The sequence below is a fragment of the Hippopotamus amphibius genome, chromosome 3 (genome assembly GCF_030028045.1).
Source record: "Hippopotamus amphibius kiboko isolate mHipAmp2 chromosome 3, mHipAmp2.hap2, whole genome shotgun sequence".
NCBI lineage: Eukaryota > Metazoa > Chordata > Mammalia > Artiodactyla > Hippopotamidae > Hippopotamus > Hippopotamus amphibius.
This window is the reverse complement of record NC_080188.1, coordinates 172181890-172194883: the sequence shown is the minus strand read 5'-3', so window position 1 is coordinate 172194883 and position 12994 is coordinate 172181890. Positions and strand designations below refer to the sequence as shown.

General features: G+C 43.6%; 1 protein-coding gene across 2 annotated transcripts in view; it reads right to left on the bottom strand.

Moving 5' to 3' along the window:
• Positions 1 to 3663: 3663 nt before the first annotated feature.
• Positions 3664 to 12994, bottom strand: part of LOC130850154 (quinone oxidoreductase-like protein 2) — a 42897-nt gene continuing 33566 nt past the window's right edge. The window contains exons 10-11 of one of the 2 annotated variants that reach the window (XR_009052844.1): positions 4486 to 4732; positions 3664 to 3806 (exon numbers count right to left, since the gene is read on the bottom strand). Coding sequence is in view for 1 of the 2 variants with exons in the window: in XM_057729543.1 (XP_057585526.1) it covers positions 4709 to 4732 (24 nt within the window). In the remaining variant the exon portion in view is untranslated. Of the gene's footprint in view, positions 3807 to 4464; positions 4733 to 12994 lie in introns of those variants that run through there. The other variant, XM_057729543.1, reaches the window with a different exon arrangement.

Genomic DNA, 12994 nt, shown 5'->3' with positions numbered 1-12994 from the left:
GTGGTGAGAAAAGGAATAAATGCAAAAAAAAGATAGGAAAGAATATTCAAAACCCAAGGTTTCTTATTCAAGAATACTTCTACTGCTCAGGCTATTATTGATGATACTGGGCCTTAGTTTACATGGACTTGTGACCCTGATCCAAAGACAACCTAGTGGTCTCATTTTCCACACATTTCCTTCACTTAAAAAGAGACACATTAGGAAAATGGGCAAAAAGTGTACATCCATATTTTCATAAATCTGAAATTTCCTTGGCTCAGATATCTCAGGTAAATTAAGAAAGTCATAGACCTCTCTGTATGTAACTAAACAATTAAATAAAAAGGAGGAAATGCAATGACTGCTGTACATCCCTTTTGGGTCTCGTAGGCACATACCTTGCAGTATCATCAGCAGATTTGAGGAATTAGCTCAGACTTTGCTGAACCAAAACCGACAGCAGAAGACAACAAGCACAAATGTTTCTTCTTGAAAGAATTTTAAGCTCTATCCTTTAAACTAAATTTCTTATAATAACAGACAAAAAAATCTCCTGTTTACCCACCACAAGACTAAGCCAAGTGACGGGAAAACATCTTGAACTTCCCAGGAGAGACAACACAAAAGGTTTTTGAGCAGAGGCAGTATACCACAATGGTTAGGTGTGTGGGCTCTGAAGCCACACTGCCAGACTGAGGTCCTGGCTCTGCCACTCTCTAGCTCCACTGATATCAGGTAAGTCATTGAATCTCTCTGAGCCTTCGTTTTCTTATTTGTAAAATGGGGTTAAAGAAGAACAATTGAATTGTTACAGAAAAAAGCACTCATTAATTTTATATAATCCACACAGCAGCCTTATGGAGTAGCTCCTGTTATCACTCTTCTTTTTCTCTTTTTTTTCTTTTTTGCCCATTTTGAGCTTTATTTTTCTTTTTATTATTGATTTGTAGGAGTTCTAATTCTGACCCGAGTCCTTTGTCAGAGGAATTTATTGGGAATATTCTCTCCCAGTCTGTGGCTTGCCTTTTCATTTCTTAATTGTCCTTTTAGTTTTTTTAAGAGTTTTAAAAAAAACCTTTTTATTGAAGTATAGTTAATTTAAAATGTTGTGTTAGTTTCTGCTGTAGAGCAAAGTGACTCAGTTATATATATATATAATTCCAAACTCCTAATTTATCCCTTCCCACTCTTAAATGTCTTTTAATAAGCAGAAAATTTTAATTTTGATAAAGTCCAATTTACCAGTTTTTTTTTCTTTCAAAGTTAGTGGAACTTCCTTGGTGGCACAGTGGTTGAGAACTCTTCTGCTAATGCAGGGGACATGGGTTTGATCCCTAGTCTGGGAAGATGCCACATGCCACGGAGCACCTAAGCCCGTGCGCCACAACTACTGTGCCTGTGCTCTAGAGCCCACGTGCCACAACTACCGAAGCCCAGGCACCTGGAGCCCATGCTCCACAACAAGAGAAGCCACCGCAATGAGAAACCCACGCACTGCAATGAAGAGTAGCCCCCGCTCGCCACAACTTGAGAAAGCCCACAACACAGAAAACACAGCCAAAAAGAAGAAAAAAAAATGCTTTGGGGATCTCATGAAAGAAATCTTTGCCTTCCCCAAGGTTATGAATATATTCTCTATTTTTTTCTTCTAGAAGATTTACAGTTTCGGCTTTCACATTTAGGTCCATGATCCCTCTTGAATTATTTTGGGGTGTGAACTCGGGAACAGCCAGATGGGAGAGACAAACAGGACAAAGTATGTGGGAAGGCGCCAGGAGCTTCCAGGCCCTCTCCCGGCATGCTTCTCTCTTCATATCTTCATGTGTTCACCAACCCAGAAGATCCTCCCCTTTCTTTACAAATGAGAAAACTGAAACCTTCAGAGAATGAGTAATTTGCTCAAAGTCCCACAGCGAGCAAGGATAACCCAGACTTTGAATCCAGGGCTATGAACCTTTCATCACTGTTTATATTGCCTCCCAAGTCAGCAGTTCAAAAACAGACAACACACAGATGTAGAAAACAAATATACGGTTATCAGGGGATAAGGCGGGGAAGGATAAACTGGGAGAGTGGGATTGACATATACACACTACTATATATAAAATAGATAACTAATAAGGACCTACTGTATAGCACAGGGAACTCTACTTAATGCTCTGTAATGGCCTACATGGGAAAAGAATCTAAAGAAAGAGCGGCTATATGTATAACTGATTCACTTCGCTGTACACCTGAAACTAACACAACATTGTAAATCAATTATACTCCAATAACAATTTTTAAAAATTAAAAACACAAAAAACAACAACAAAAGAAAAAGAGACAACATAGATCCTTTTTATTCATTCATTCATTCATTCATTTGTTCATTTATTCATTCACTGAGAGCTTACTGTGTGCCAGGCTCTGTACCTGATGTAGGGGATCTAGCCATGAACTAGGCAGACCAGAAGGGAACTGCCTTCATGAAGCCTACATGCTGAGAAGGGATACAGACAGACAAGCAAAAATCAGCCCATCATGTAATAAAGAGACGGCAGTCAGTGCCCTAAAGAAAATGAGTCGGAACATAGAGTGTCGGGGTCGAGATGGGAGGCTACTTTAGGTAGAGGAGTCAGGGGATATACTTCCCTGAGAAGGTGAGATGAATCCAGCGAGGGGTGCTCTAGGCAGCACCTGGAGAAAGAGCGGAATCGGAGGGAACTGTAATTGCACGTCTTGAGGGAGGAACAAGAGTGACCTATTGGAGGCATGAAAAGGCCAGAGATACTGGAGGAAGCTGGTCTAGAGAGAGAGGTGTAAAAGAGCATCTCAAAGAACAGGAAAGTGAATTAACTAGGGAAATGAGGCAGCACTGACCACTCCTGTGTTCATAAAATTAAGACCAGTCAGCCAGCTGTGTATTTTCAGCCAGTCACATTCTGAGATCTGGTGCTTGGACGCAGACATGAACAGGTGAGTAGGGTGTTATCAGGGGGTCCAGCAGGTGCAGGCAGCAGAGGGGGAGAGAGGCGGCGAGTTGAGCTGGGCCACGGACTCAGGTTGGTGAGGTAGAAGGCAAGGTCAGGGGCCATGACAGACAGTGGACAGGGGTAGGGATGATGGCCTAGTGGTCCTGGTAAGGTCGAAGGATGGCTGGAGTTGGGTTTCTAGAGGGAGTGAGCTAGAAGTGAGGAGGTGGTGGTCACAGTGAGATGCCAGAAATCAACGTTTTGAGTTGGGGCAGGTACTATTAATGACACCCACCAGAGTGTTACTGTGAGAGTGGGTGGCTGAGTGGGGAGAAAGGATTGTTGAAAGTAAGAAAGTTAAGGATCCAAGAAGCCAGAATGTTACTTGGATCACCTACACCGGTGGTCTCAAACTTGGTCACATACTAGACTGACCTGGGGAGCTCTTAAAAAATACACAGGCCTCCAGTCCCCAAAGATTCCATTTCAGTTGGTTGGGAGGTGGGGTAGTGGTGCCTGGGCTTTTTTTTTTTAAAGCTTCTTGAATAATTTTAGAGTGCACCCAGCTTTGGGACTGACTGACCTAAGTGGGCCAACCACCAGAGTGAGGACAGAAGTGCCGTGAAGAGGGTGAAGTGAGCTGGCAGAGCTCAAAGCTTCCCTGGATGAGAAGTGACCGCAGGTTGGTGGAGGACTACGGCGTGGAGGTTTATGGAGATTCGAGGGCCTGTCCTTCAAATTGGTGGGAAAGGGTCAGGGAGGAACCTTGGTCTGGGAGTGGCCATGAGGAGCAAAGCAGACACCTACCCCATGATCAGGCCTTGGGACACTTGAGGGGTGCCTCCATGTCCCCAGGAGTGAGTCAGGTATCTGAGCAAAAAGGTGAGGGGGACACTCAGAGAGCAGGCTGGGGACGTAGGGGAGGGTTCGGGAGTGAGGAGGATGGGAGATAAAGTCAAATAAGGAGATGTCCAAAGCTGTGTGGCGAAGGGGGCCTGGGAGTCTTGCACTGAAGCAATGACAAGGGAAGGCATGTTGGATCAGTACCAAGGCCTTTCAGGGGAAGATGAGTAATCGATTCTAATGAGAGCCTCTCGTTTGCATTTTATTTAGACTCAAGCAGTGTGTTCATTTCCTAGGGCTGCTGTAACAAACTGCCACAAACGTGGTGGCTTAAGACAACAGGAGTTGATTTTCTCACAGTTCTGGAGGCTGGAAGCCTGAGATCAAGGTGCCGGCAGGGCCCTGCTCCCTCTGCAGGCCCTGGGGGACAGTCCTCCCTGCCTCCTCCTAGCTTCTCACGGCCCCCCGCAATCCGTGGCATTCCTTGGCTTACAGCTGCCTCGCTCCAATTTCTGACTCCATCTTTACATGGCTGTCTTCCCTCTGTGTGTGTCCAACTCTCCCTCTACTTATAAGGAGACCAGTCATTGGATTAGGGCCCACCCTAATCCCGCACGACCTCTTCTTAACTTGATTACATCTACAAAGACGCTATTTCCAAATAAGGTCATATTCACAGGTATTGAGGTCTAGGATTTCAACATACCTTTTGGGGGGAGGAGAGGGACAGAATTCAACCCACGACAGGCAATTCACGGATAAGAACACAGCCGGGAAGCGTGTTCTTCTCCAAAGAACACAGGCTCTTTGGTTCTCTATTAAATCCACCGCTCGCCCATCGCTGCAGAAGAGGACCAGCAATAGGCCTTCTTTACAGACCTCACTGTCTGGGTAGGGGAAAGGGCAGCCTCACCAGGCACACGTGCAGCTCAGTGGACCATCCTCGACCGTGCCTGAGTGAGAAAGCAAAGCTGATTCAGGGAAAACCCATCCTTGTAGTAGATAAACAATTCAAATACACTCTATGTTCATGGCAGGTCAGCAGTATCTTTGAATATACAGAAAGCATATACTTGATGAGAAGCTACAAATTGACAAGATAATGAAAGCCTCAAAGACTTCCTGCTACCTCTTCCTGCTACCTCACCATTAGCAGTAAGCAGTGAAGGAGAGAGAAAGACAAAGAAAATAACCTGTGTTGTGCTAAAGACCCAAATTTAGTTGAAAAAGTAATATACTCCATCAATCAACTATCAAGGATTAAGTGCCTATTATTGTAACACTGACACAAGAAAAATAAAATGCACAGCACTGCCCTGTAAAGAACTTATCTATCCACCAGTTGGGGACGTAAAGAAACTAGAGCCACGTATTAAAGACAATGATATTTAATTGTTAAATTGTATAGTGTAGATAGACTCAATAATACAGAAATCCAAAAATAGCAGAGATGAAAGACTCCAGGAGCTTTCTGGAGTTCGATAAGTATTTCTTTGGAGGCTGTTCTGTGTACCCCATTCACCGAGCTGGACCCTAAGCCCCCAGCCCTCACTCCATGAGATTACCAGTATCTCTGTTTCACGAAGAAACGGAGGTTCACTGACATAAATTGACTTGCCCAAGGTCAGACAGCTTGTAAGTTTCCAAGTTAGGAGTTGAACCCAAGTCTTTTATTCTCAAGTCCACAGCTTTTTCTACAATGCGTTGAAGAATGAATAGCGTTTAGACTGGTAAGGCAAAACAAGGAGAGGGCTTTATGTGTGGGAAATAGGATTAATATTTTATCATTACATTTAGCTAATTGGCTCCTGAGAGCCGGCCTGTATCCCCAGATGAGATGCTGCTGTCAGTCCTCCAGCTCTTAAAATATCTGGGTCAGTGAGAAGAGGATCACAAGGTCTCTTTGTGCTTATTTTTAACTTAAAAATATAACCTTTAAAGAAAAGGAGAGGATAAAGATGAAAAAAATACCAGAAATGTTACAAGCTCAAGTCAAAAGGGAACTATTCAATAGGAACGGCTAGGTTATTGACCCTGACTTGGAAGCTGCAGGGAGGGGTCCCTGGTGGGTCACAGTGGTTCCTGGCTCCATCAGAACTGAGAAGGGTGGCCTGGAATCTACATCAGAACGTGGACCTGAGACTGGAGCAGAAACTGACAGGGGACGTGCAGGTGTGGGTGCCGCTTCCCCACACCTGCCTTCCCTTCAAAAAGACACTGACCTTGATCCTTTCTTCAGAGAAGAGAGGGAGAAAGAAATTCAGTGGCTCTGTTCCCAGCTTCTACCACTGGCTTTTGCAATTTCAGAACAAAAGGAAAAGAAGGGGAACCTTTTAAGCCATCACCCTATGTAACATGAAAGTGGCACCAACTGACATGTAAATGTTGTTCTTATGAGAAAGATATTCTGAGTGCTGCTTTGTGTTTTTTGAGACAATCAGCAATATTATAACCACTCCTGCACAGCTTTTCCATCAACTCAAAGATACCAGGAATGAGGAAGCTCTAAGTGCCACAAACTATGTTTCCCAGGACCTCAGAGTGAGATATTTCTGCAAAGCATCCCACTGTGTCATGTGTCAAAAGCAGCACATAAGAACAGACGGTTTGGGGCTTCCCTGGTGGCACAGTGGTTAAGAATCTGCTTGCTAATGCAGGGGACATGGGTTCGAGCCCTGGGCCGGAAAGATCCTCCATGCCGAGGAGCTACTAAGCCCGTGCGCCACAACTACGGAACCTGCACTCTAGAGCCCACGAGCCACAACTACTGAAGCCCGAGTGCCTAGAGCCCATGCTCTGCAACAAGAGAAGCCATCCCAATGAGAGGCCCACACAATGCAACGAAGAGTAGTCCCCACTCACAGCCATCAGAGAAAGCCTGTGTGCAGCAACAAAGACCCAACGCAGCCAATAAATAAATAAATAAATTTATTTAAAAAAAAACAAAACAGATGGTTTCCTTCAGGACTGTGACAAGATGGGCACTTTCCAGCCCTGGGTCCCATGCAGGTGGGAAAGTATCAGAGGTTGGTCCTGATTCTAAGGAATATACTCCTTGGTTGGGTCTCTAACCCTGGGCCCTGGTCATAGCAAATGACCCCTAAATGCTGAACACCACTGAAGGATAAGACTACCACATACAAGGCAACAAGACAACTGCGCACATCCCTGGCGACCTGAGGGCTGATTTGTGTGCCATGGGAGGTCCCAGGAGGGCAAGATCAACACAACCCGGTTTCACTGAGCAAAGAAGACTTCAGCCAAGCTCAGAATGAACACAGCTTGCGCTGAAAGGGAATGACAGGTTCTTGAAGTGAAGATATTTGTTTCTTCAGGCACTGCGTGGGCGCCACAGACACAACGGCGAGCAAAGCGCATCCTGGTCCCTGCTATCACAGAGCTGTATTCCAGCGATCAGTTTCCTTAGCGTCCAGGGTGCTGGTGGGTCATAACAGAAGTTGACATTTATTTAGGACCTGTCACGTGCCGGGCACTATGCTAAGTGCTTCACAAATATAATCTCACTTGCTCCTCACTGCAACCCAAAGATAAGGGGGCTTTCTATTATCACCATTTCATGGATTGGAGACCCAGCCCACAGAGCTAATTAGTAGTGAAGCCCACATTCAAATCGAGGGCTGCTCAAGGGCCATTCCCTTTCCACTATACCCCACAGGAAGTGAGGTCAGGGGAGGGTGGATGGGGAGTACTTGGAAACCTGGCGAAGCAGTCCATATTTGCTATGGAGAAAACATTATTTGTTATCAGCTGTGTCTTCCTGCTGTTGCCTTACCCGCTCTAAGTCATATTCCCAAGGGACACACCCAAAATTCAGAGGACCCTCGAGGCAAGACACACTCTCTCCCTCTAGATCTCCATCAGCTTTCCTGCCATAGCGAACTGCAATAGCCATCTTGAAAGGAAATGCCAGTCCTCTATTTTTCTCTCCCTTAAATCCTAAACCTATGGGAAACCATAAGAAACCAGTCCCCATGGTTTTCCTCATTGAGCCCCTATATTGGACTTCTCCAGTTTTCCCAAGATCCACAAGAACCCTCGAAGTTACCCAGAGATGAGAACACTAGTTTTTTAGGTGACATCTTACCACCCAAAACATCGGAAGGAGACAAGAGATGCTTGCAAATTTCTCCTTAGCTTTACTTCTCCATCTTCTCAGGGAGGAAAAAGGGATGAGAGAAGAGGTATCTGGACTCTCTCTACCTCCAAGAGGACGAGGGATTGTTCCCGGCCCTCAGTCCTTTCCTTTACTCTGAGTTGGGAAATACTGCTCCCCATGGTGGCCAGGCAGGATCAGGAAGGGCAAGATAAAGGTGAACCCACTGGAGGACACAGAACTAGAAATGCTTCAATAAAAGTGGAAATTCTTAAGTTCATGTAGATAATATCTGCTTACCAATTATAAAGCACTTCCAGAAACAGGCCTTCATTTGAGTCTCTCACAACAGTTAGGGAGGTTTTAATGCTAATATTACATTTTTTTAAAAACAATTGAAGAAACTGAGGTACATAAAAAAGAAGTGAGTCTCTAAGGTGAGAGAGGTAGAACTTGCAGCCAGGCCCTCTGAGCTCAAATTCTGTTCTCCATCCTCACTGGCATATCCACTCAGGAATCCTGATTTGGACAAAGATGCCAGAGAGACAGGCAAGCTTAATGGTCAGTCTCTATGGTGTCATCCTCCAAGATTAGGGAGATTTACCCAAATAGTTTTTTTTTAATTTATTTATTTATTGGCTGCGTTGGGTCTTTGTTACTGCGTGCGGGCTTTTTCTAGTTGCAGCGAGCGGGGGCTACTCTTCGGTACAGTGCACAGGCTGCTCATTGCTGTGGCTTCTCTTGCTGCAGAGCACAGGCTCTAGGCACGCAGGCGTCAGTAGTTGTGGCACGTGGGCTCAGTAGTTGTGGCACACGTGCTTAGTTGCTCCGTGGCATGTAGGATCTTCCCGGCCCAGGGCTCGAACCCGTGTCCCCTACATTGGCAGCTGAATTCTTAACCATTGTGTCACCAGGGAAGCCCTACCCAAATAGTTTTAATTTCATTCTGTAATCTCCTATGACTCTACCCTCCAACAATATGTCTTTCTCTTATCATAATTGGTTTGGTCCTAGTCAACTTTTAGAGTAGTAAGTTCTATTTACTCACTAGTTCTGTGGAAAGAAGTGCTATTTTTACTTTGCCCTAAAACTATTTCTTTAATATGATAAAGTTGTCCCTAGTTCTTGTGCTCTGGGATTTCGTAAGTTCATATTTTTATCCTATGATTTTCATTACTTTATAAATTTCAATTATATTCCCCTCTCAGCCTGGGTCTTTCCAGAATGAAAAAGCCCTAATTGTTTTATTATCCCTCACAAGGAGCTCTCCTGACCCTCTGGATCAATTTAGGCGTTCTTCTCTAGACCTTGCCTGGCTCTGTAGGTCTTTGAGGTGCATCAGATCTTCCGGCCCTCATCACTTTGTCCATTATTCTGCATAAAAGAGCACAATGGCTTCAGCTAAAATCAGATGCAGAACTATTTGAGAGACACTTTTAAAAATCAAGCAGTTCTCCTTACTGTAGAGCACAGGGAACTATATTTAATATCCTGTGACAAACCATATAGAAAAGAATATGAAAAAGAATGTAACTATATGTATACCTGAGTCACTTTGCTGTACAGCAGTAATTAACACAAACTGTAATTCAACTACACTTCAATAAGAAATACATTTAAAAAAAACAAGCCATTTTTTTGCTCCAAGTCAGCCCAGCATAGGCTGAAAAAATATACATTTTGCTTCAAGTCTGAAATGAATTTGGACACACTGCTACTAGGCAACCTTGTAATCTATTATGAAAATGACAATTTGCAAAGCACTTTCACATACATTACCTCACTTGACCCTCACGTGAACCATGCGTGGTAGAAAAAACATAGTATTATCCTCATTTTTCACATGAGAAAAGTAAAAAGATGAGTCTAGCCCATGGTCAAACGGCTGGAATTAGAGCCCCAGTCATGGCCTTCCGTTGAGAGAATGGTGTTTTACCCAGTGTGCAATGTAGCCTTCCTCATACACACTTGTGATTTACATTGATCACCAAACTACCTCTCTCTAAGTCTACTTCCATGGCCACAGCACAGTCACAAAATACTCTATAGTTCTATTGAAAGGAAAGGTGTTTAAGGTTAATCTAAACCCTCTTCCCTTCTCTCTCCAGATGCCCTCCAGGGGCACTCTCAGCCACACCGCAAGCATCAGTGTTACCTCCACGCAAGTGACTCCCCAGCCTATATCTCTAGGGCACACCTCCACTCTGAGCACCAGAAAGGTATAAAACTGCATACTTGACATCTCTTAGACATCTCAATATGTTCTCTTTTGATGTTCCTCCTCTCAAATACCTATGCAGGAACCTACGAGTCATCTTGACATTTCTCTCTCCCTCCCCATACTCCCACTGCTATATCCAATCTAACACCACGTCCTTTCACATTTACCTCCCACACAGCTCTCCATTCTGTCCATCTCTCTCTTGACCCTTCTTCACCACCTTAGTCAGGGACACCGTCATTTCTCATTTGGACTTTCACAGAATCCTAACTGATCCCTTCCTATCCAATCCTTCCTCTCCACTATAGACTATGCCATTCTGGTCACGCCATCCCCACTCCATCCCTGCTTAGAACACTTCCATGGCATCCCACTGCTCGTAGGGTAAAGGCAAAACACCCAGAACGGGCCCACCAGCCCTGCCTAACCTGATCCCACCTCCAGCCTCATCTTACAACACTCGCCTTCATTTCTTAAGCTCCAGCCCCACTAGCCTGCGTTCAGCCCCTTATACTCACCATGCTTGCAGGTGCCACGGGGTCCTGACATATTCTTCCTGTCTTCCCTGATTATTTAAATTCCTAGAAACATATTCCTAGAAGCCTGCAACTTCATATACAGGTTCAAGGGTCTTTGCTCAGGAAATCCTATCTCTGGCCTCCCTGAGCTAAATTCCCCCACCATGCTTTTCACGGCACTGCTTGGCATGGTTTAAATCAGTGTTTGTCTCCCCCACCAGATTTGCAAACTTTTGCTGACCATCGTATTCCCTGTGCTGTGCTGAGCTTGGAACATAGAAGCACATCAGTAAATGTTTGTTAAATATATGACTAGACTCACTAATGAGGAAATGGTTGTATGTGATTATACATCCTCATCATGGAGTACTAAGCAGCTGTTAAAAAGAATGAGTCTATATGTTCTAATATGGAATGATGTCCATGACATACGATTAATTAAAAATAGTATATTACAGAACAGTTTTTTATTATGATCAGTTATTTTTTAAACCTATGTATGTCTTCATTAAAAAAAAAAACTCTGTGTGTATGCATATGTGTATATGCATTTATGCACATGTATGTATATGTTAAAAATAGTCTGCAATATACCTGAAACTAACATATTATTGTAAGTCAACTAAACTTCAATAAAAAAATAAATACAAATAAAATAAAAATAAAAAGGTCTGCAAGACTAACACCAAACTGCTTATAATGGTTCCCTGGAGAAATGGACTGAGATAGGATAGAGAAAAATAGAGCAGCACTTTCTACTCAAAAGCTCCTTGCTGGTTTGACTGTTTTCAATGACCCTGTGGTATTGTAATTATTTTAACAATACCATTTTTAAAGATAATGATACGACTCACCAAAGTTCAGGAAACTGGCCATTTCTATGTACAGCAAAAATAATAAAATAAAATAAAATAATAACCACTTTGTGTATGATTTCTCAACAATGATAACCTTCCACATATCGGCATATTTCCAGCTCAGATCTTCAAACTAGCTGTGATGACACAGCACGGAAGAGAACAAGGAGACATACCGGCATGTGTTTGTCTCATTCTTTTTAATAACTGCTTAATATTCCATAATGAGGATATACATCATATACAACCATTTCCTTCCCTCACATGTCCCATATAAACAATAAACATTTTGAAAAATCCCTGCTCTTTATTCAGTTATACAGTCTTGGAAGGAAAATAAGAGAAAGAAATAATACTGTGAATTTTTCTTAATTTACTTAGTTTCGGTTTTTTGTTGTTGTTGTTAAATAAAAGTGATTATGTGTAGATACCTTTACTTTCCTGTACTTGCCAAAGAACAAATCTTTTATTGTCTGTACCATAATTTCAATAGAAAAGATAGCTTTCTACAGCCACGCAGACCGCAGAGGAAGGAACAGGTACAAATACACGGGTGATGTGCGGACAGGATTATTCCACAGCTAATAGCACAAAACCTCACTTCAGCTGTCAAGAGAAGTGTGTGCAGGTGGATAGACCCACCGTTAGAGAAAAAGAAACAGCAGCTGTGTGGGAGTGATTTCTCCAGCAGCCAGCCTACAACCGAGAGCTGGTAAAAGTCTGTGAATATAGAATAAATGCTGTCATTTGGAGCTGCATTGATTCTTTTTTCAGACTAACTAATGGCTCAGATGGTGGAACAACCAAACGATGACTAAAATGTGAGTCAAATGCTTTCAAATCGAATCATTCCAATGAAGCAGGAACACAGGCAAGCAGAGAACGGGTCATCGGGGGTTCTAACCAATACTTGTTAAACCTGAAGAAACTCACTCTCCTTAACGACCGCCTCCTTCAGTCTAAGTCTTTTTGACATTAGTGATCTGGGGACAATCGATCTTTATTACTAGTGATATCTACTGATCAGCTCTGACCGGTGGGAAAGGTAGCTCCCAGTGGGGCTTGTGCACTTTTCCCAACCCTGATTGGTCTTCCTTCTCTCCCGGGGTCTATCCAGCACGTCTTCAGTTATCCCAGAGGAGGGCAGGAAATTCTAGAATTAGCTTCAAAGTTGGTGTCTTGATATTTTTGAAAGCTAACTTTCATTTAAATAAGAAAATAGCTCACATTAAGAAGAAGTAAGTTTGGGGCAAGGCAGGTGAAGAGAGGTTTATTATTAAATGAAACCACAGGGCACGCAGCCCCAGAAGGCTAAAATGGGCAGCTGGGCACGGAAGAAGCGGCAGCCTGAGCTCTGGTTCTCATGGAGGCGCCACATGGGCCCACGATAGACATGTGGTGCCTCTTCCCTTGCCCCCCTCCCCTTCCTTCTCCTAACTTCTGGGTTTTAAATGCTTTCCCTAAATGTTCACTTTCTATTTTACAATTCAATTCTTCTAGAAGCT